This window comes from Babesia bigemina, scaffold Bbigscaff_57338, assembly GCF_000981445.1.
Source record: "Babesia bigemina genome assembly Bbig001, scaffold Bbigscaff_57338".
Taxonomy (NCBI): Eukaryota; Apicomplexa; class Aconoidasida; order Piroplasmida; family Babesiidae; genus Babesia; species Babesia bigemina.
Window position 1 is genome coordinate 1 of NW_012237003.1, and position 6,772 is coordinate 6,772.

The window sequence follows — 6,772 nt, forward strand, 5'->3', positions numbered from 1 at the left end:
TAAACCACTCCACATCGCTCCCTAACCCACTCTACATCCCTTTAATTACCTCGCCATAATACCGCTGTGACCTCTTTAGACCACAATAATAACTTGTGCCTTGTCACCCTTCCCTTCCCCTCTTCCACCTCTTGCCACTGCCCTGACCATGTGCCGCCTAGTGAGCTTGACAAGTAATTTGACAAAATTTTGAACCTTAAAATTACCTCAAATAACAACCCTAATAACATCCTTAATAACCTCTGCACTGACCTCGAAACTTTCCTCGGCTTCAATCCATCTTCCAAAGGCTACGACGGCTCTGGGATAGTGTACTCTGACCTGGACAGGCTGTGTGACGGGGTGATGGGATTTTTGAGTGGTGTGCTTGATGCGGTGAAAGATGATGATGCGGTTAAAACGTATGATAAAGATGATGATAATAACATTAATACAGTTATTAAGAAATTACAATCTCAAATTGGCTCCGGGCGTGAAGGGCTTGTGGATGCTGTCGGCGCGGTGAAGGGGTGGTTGGAGGGGTATGATGCTACCTTAACTGAAAAAACGGAAAACGTATTAGGGCCTTTGAAAAGTATAGATAGAGATATAGATGATCACAAAACATTGTTAGACACTTTGAAAAATAGAGAGTATGATGCTGTTGCTCAGCAGTTGATGCAATGGGCTGACTCTGTCAATAGCTTAGTGACACAACCCAAATCATCTTTAGATTCACTTAGAGACTTAGATCCTAACCTCAAAAATAAGTTAGAAACCAACGTCCTCGTAATTTTTAATAGTGTTAATACATTTGTAGAATCCACGAAACTTGACTATAGCGACTTGGTGGCGGTAGCCAGTAGTGTCGATAGAGACCTTACAACGCTTCAAAGTCAGATTAGTAGCACAGTTACAGAACAGGTCAATGTACTTAAGGAAACGGTGACTAAGGGTATTGACGGTCTTCGTAGGCTAGTAAAAGAAGAACTTGAGAGGAAGGTTAAGCTTTTGACTGACACAGTCTGGAAGTTGCACATTGTTCGACAAAACATTAAGAAGTCCGTTGATGTAATTAATGTAAAATTTGATAAGAAAAGCACCTCTCCAAATACAGTGCCTGGGGCCGTGATTTTGGCGAATGGCATTCACACGGCAGCTCAGCAGATCGAAGGTATAAATAAGCTCGGTGGTTTATGGGCAGACATTGAAGCGGCGCTTAAGAGGTTGACTGGTGAAATTGCAAATGGTGATGTCGCGGGTGACCATTCTGGTATGCTGTATGAAGTTGTAGACGGTGTAAAGCTATATGCTAAAATGTTCGTATCGCAATGTCAGGAGGCCATTGACGAGATGGTTAGCAAGATTGTTACGAATGATGGAGACAGAGGGTATATCTTCACGTACGTTGGCGGTCTCAAAAGGGAAAAAGTAATTACAGGTCCACTTAGCGGTAAGGGGACTACTGAAATTGCTCCTCAGGTAGCACATTTTGTTCAGAGCGCAATTACGGATGCACTAAAAAAAATGCCAAAACTTCCTATGCAACTTGGATCAAACACCACAGTAGACGGTAATCTCTCCGATATTAGAAATTATCTTGTCAATTACGCGAAGCAAGTAATGCTTCAGGAGACCAATATAGTTTTGGCCGTCGAGAAACAAATGGAAGAAGATCCGGAGTTTCAAGCCTCAAATCCATTTGGATCTGGATACAGGTCATATCTCAGATGGAGTGTGGATGCTGCGCTCACGGCGGTGTATTTGGCCGTTACGGGTGTGGCTGAGGAACTCAATAATTTCATAATAACTACTCATGTTGGTTACATAGCGACTGCAATAACTGAGATTACTGGTCTTGGAAAGAAACTTCAGCCATTAGTCGAAAATCATATAAATCCAATTAAAAATATGGTCTCCACCGACGTTACTCTTAAGGCTAAGAACCTCAGCGATGGTCTAGCGTATATTATTGACTCAATTAGTAAGGAGATTGATACCATTAGCAGTATTTTAGAAGACAAAAAAGACAGAAAAAATACAGATGACAAAAAACTCGTAGGTGTGAAGAATCAGATTGATAAGAAGGTCAACGATCTCAACCAACAAGTGACCTCTACCCTTGATGCACAAGTTAGTGCATTAAAAGAGGACACGCTAGAGAAAGCCACTAATCTCTGCCAAACCACAATCACCTCAAAAGTTACCAGCGAAAGTGCCACCGCCAAGAAAAGCATTAAACACGAGGCCCTGAGAATGTTTGCGGACACCAAAGAGAGAGAGTTCGAGGTGCTCAAAGGATTGGTCACTGAGAAAAATGCAGAGATTGATGCCATTATTCAGAAAGATTTGGAGAGCGGACTGAAAGGGATGATAGGCAAAATGAAGGCGAATGACACCTATCTCGACACTCTGCAAACGCAAACGGAACTACGAACAGCTACCCCCCAAGTCAGAATGTACCTAGATGTGCTGCTCCAATACGTCGAAGATCAAGTTAGAATCTCAACCGCACAGCAAACGAAGAAAGACACTGTTGCGTCCACCAAAATCGCTGACGTGAAAGCCGTGCTCGGCCTCCTGCTCGACGACCTCTCCTCGAATCACTTTGATCATACATTCTCCCGTAATCTCGTTGATTTTACTAACTCACTTAGCGCACTGCAACCATCTAAGTTTACTGGCCATAATCATCCGGAGTTGCCTGATGCCATGAGAGGTGGACTTCGGAAGCTTGTAGGTGAACTTGGGAGGGCGTATGTCAGTAGGTACGATGGCTCGCCGGCAATCACCGATTGGTTGTTAAAAGACCCTAAGCAGCAAAGCGCTCAAAAAGCACAGGACTCCGATCAAAATATGATTCTGACGACAAATGGGAAGAATTGCGCGAAGGTGTTTTTGACGTGCGTGACGATGCTTTTTAATGAGTCGCATCATTTGTTCTACCACGGCGGTAAAGAGTGGCGTAAAATTCGTGTACAAACGAAAACTGATAATGATGTGAATGACCTACAGAAATATTTACTAAAATCCGGTTACCAAATTCCGAGTCTCATCAACGAAAACAACACCGGTCGAGATGTCGCGGTGCGTTTAAGTAGAGTGTTCAGAAATCATGGTGAATTCAATAGAGAGCCTACCGACTTTAAATCTTGGGAAGACTACAAAGAGTACTATAGACACGGTAAAGGTATTCTATTGAAACTGTTCACCCACCTAAACGAATACTACGAAGTCTGCCACTACGGTACCATGTTCGCCACCAAGCAACCGTCGAGCGTATACGAAATGCTGCTATGGTTGTCCGGTTTTCCATACAATCCTGTCTACCAACCGTTGTCATTTAACGGATTCAGTGAGCTGTTTGAGAAGGAGGAGAACAACGCTGCTAACAGTGAGGGGGACGAAATCTTGCTTGAAACCGACGACGCCGATAGTCTGCCTGCCTACCCGGAGAACATCACCGTTGGAGGAATATCAGGCATACTGACGGAAGTATGCCATCAGGCTCACGACGTACTTACATCTATACTTGGCCATGGACACGCGGACGGAATATATGCGGTGGACTTCAACACCAATTCTCAAGGGTTCTCGTATCCCTCTCGCTACGGCCAATGCATTGATATGCTGGTAGACATCTTGCATCGTCTTTACCAACAGCTCTACTTCGTATACTGCCAATGCTGCAACGACGAAATCTGTTCCGGGTGGCGGGGTTGTTTGTATGGCAATGCAATCGGTGGGTCAGATTGGAAGTGCAACTCAAAGCAATGCGCTGACCAAAAGTGTAACCAAAAGGTCAACCAAACGTGTGAGTTACACCCTAAGTGCGGTGTAAAATCCCCGTTACAGTCATACTTAGAGGATGGTTTGCCGGGTTTTCTACCACACCCATTTAAGAAACCAGGTTGTAAACTAGAATGCACTGTGTCCAACCATCGCGGCATACCGTGTAAGACGCCAATGGGCTTTACAGATATAAGCACTATGGCATCGCATACTCAGATAGGTGAACATCTTAGGAAGGTGCTTGCAGAATTTTGTGGAAAACAGGGTAGTCCACTTACGAAACTTTGTGGTTACTTCAACTGTCTGTTACAAACGCCTCCGCAGACTCTCGGCGATATGTTCGCCTTTTACTACAATTTCACCAATCGCTGGAGCATGGGTAATAGCGAGCATAGGGAAGCAGCATTCAACACTGCGGTGAACAATGCAAACTTTGGCGTTAATTATGAAGAGCTAAAGGTTTACTACATATTTTCCTTTAGTCACTCAGAAGCGTGGACGGGGCATTCTGCTGGTAGCCTGGGAAGTCTCGTATGCTTATCAAGGGAAGCCGTCGTATGCGGTCCTTATCTGCGTCCCATCAGTAACGCCATCTACGAGACGTTCTCGTCAAAACACGCCGATAAGTACTTGTCGTGGATTGTCTATCTGACGGCGACGTTCTACGATCTGCTGAAGAAATTGTACGATGAGTGCAATTCCAAATGCGGTGCCAGGGAATCAAATTGCCATGAAAAGGCGTGCATCAAGGGGTGTCCAACTACAACCATACAAGATCCGCCACGATATCACCATCGCGACTGCAAATCCATTGTGAAATGCAATTCTACGCTGCCGACATTGGCGAAGTACGGCTTCGTTTTCGGCGATCCAGAGAGGCTGAGCGGGAGTGAACGACCGCAAACGAAACGCACGTGCAGAGATTTCTGTGATGTATTTGCGGAGGCATTTGAGAAGGACTCACATCTTGTGCAGTTTTTCAAAGCCATTGATAATTTCATTTTCACCATCCGCGCACCGTTCCTGTGGGTGACCGTCGCACTCTGGTCACTATCCCTCTTCTACCTCATCTGCGTAATGGTTGGCAGACTGGATGTGCTCCACATCAAATCACACCTGAGGGTACCGTCATCGCACAAGATAACTGCTCAATCATTGTTGGCTGCAGCGCAAGTCGGAAGGCTTGCCAAGATATCGTATCTACAACCGTGACCATCGTCACATTTGTAATTCACAACATCTCACGTAACAACTCACTTAGCGAATCACCTACTCACCTAACCGACAAACGTAGTCTAATGTCTCGAATTACTCTAACGGCAACCTGTGAACTAAATAGCATGTAAATTAGGTGATGAGTGAACGACCATGCAACGTGCTGAGCTAGCAACCAGGCTAAGTGCTAAGCTGGCACCCAGGCAACGTGGTAAGCTGGCATCCAGGCAAAGTGCTGAGCTGGCAACCAGGCTAAGTGCTGAGCTGGCAACCAGGCAAAGTGCTAAGCTGGCAATCAGGTTAAGTGATAAGCAAGCATCCAGGCAAAGTGCTGAGCTAGCACCCAGGCAAAGTGCTAACCTAGCACGAAGGCAAAGTGGTAAGCTAGCACCCAGGCAAAGTGCTAAGCTAGCAACCAGGCAAAGTGTTGACCTAGCAACCAGGCAGAGTGGTAAGCTAGCAGCCAGGCAAAGTGATAAGCTGGCAATCAGGTTAAGTGATAAGCAAGCATCCAGGCAAAGTGCTGAGCTAGCACCCAGGCAAAGTGTTAACCTAGCATCCAAGCTAAGTGGTAAGCTAGCAACCAGGCAAAGTGCTAAGCTAGCAACCAGGCAAAGTGCTAAGCAAGCACCCAGGCTAAGTGTTGACCTAGCAACCAGGCTAAGCGTTAACCTAGCACCCAGGCAAAGTGCTAACCCAGCACTCAGGCAAAGTGCTAAGCAAGCAACCAGGTAACGTGATAAGCTGGCGGATGAACCGTAATTTGGTTGTTGCGTTGAGTTGAGGGTTGACTGTGAGAGGTGTCCGCGTTGTCCATTGAGTCAGTGTCACGTGAGGCTAGGTGATTGGTAGCTAACGTAGGCGGCCGTGAGGGCCGCGGCGGGTGACCTAAGTCGTGTGTTGCGAGTCACTGGCAGGGTGGCGTAATCCGCGTTGGCCTGGTTGAATGGCGTTTATAGGCAGCAATGTAGCGATTGTTAATATCACATTTAGGCACGTAGCCGACACGCTCCGCCAGTACGGCGCCGATACCGCGGCTCGTAGCACGGTGCTGCTGCACTGTGGGAGTTGAGCGCACGGGGCTCGCTGCAATTTTAATGGCGTTGCGAATAGTGAATAATTTAAAGTGGCTCTTGCTGCTGATCACATGCGTCGCGTCAGGGCAGCTGTGGTATCCCGGGCAGCGTGGGTGTCGGTGGCCTGGGCTGGGGGGACACAGGGGTGAGGGTGAGTGTTGATGAGGGGACTGGGAGCGGCAGTGGTACGTGTTGCAGTTGGTGAGTGCGTTGCTAGGTGATTGATATGTTCGCAGGCTGAGGGGACTGGGAGGGGCAGTGGTAGTGTTGTAATTGGTGAGTGCGTTGCTTAGTGATTGATATGTTAGCAGGTTGAGGGGACTGGGAGGGGCAGTGGTAGTGTTGTAATTGGTGAGTGCTGCTTGAGTGATTGATATGTTTGCAGTTGAGGGGACTGGGAGCGGCAGTGGTAGTGTTGCATTTGGTGAGTGCTTTGCTAGGTGATTGATAAGTTTGCAGGTTGAGGGGACTGGGAGCGGCAGTGGCACGTGTTGCAGTTGGTGAGTGCTTGCTTGGTGATTGACATGTCTGCAGGTTGAGGGGACTGGGAGCGGCAGTGGTACGTGTTGCAGTTGGTGAGTGCTTGCTTGGTGATTGACATGTCTGCAGGTTGAGGGGACTGGGAGCGGCAGTGGTACGTGTTGCAGTTGGTGAGTGCGTTGTTTGAGTGATTGATATGTTTGCAGGCTGAGGGGACTGGGAGGGGCAGT

The 6,772-nt window shown here is 47.1% G+C and overlaps 1 protein-coding gene across 2 annotated transcripts; it reads left to right on the forward strand.

The window, feature by feature from the left end:
* Window positions 1-345: 345 nt before the first annotated feature.
* On the forward strand, window positions 346-4,983 carry BBBOND_0001020 (hypothetical protein, conserved; the record flags this gene model as incomplete). Of its 2 annotated transcripts, none has more annotated exons than XM_012914946.1 (1): window positions 346-4,983. In XM_012914946.1, the coding sequence occupies one exon, from the start codon at window positions 346-348 to the stop codon at window positions 4,981-4,983; it is 4,638 nt and encodes a 1,545-aa protein (XP_012770400.1). The 2 variants fall into 2 exon arrangements, with proteins under 2 accessions (XP_012770400.1, XP_012770401.1); XM_012914947.1 differs by having other exon boundaries at window positions 3,232-4,983.
* Window positions 4,984-6,772: the final 1,789 nt, after the last annotated feature.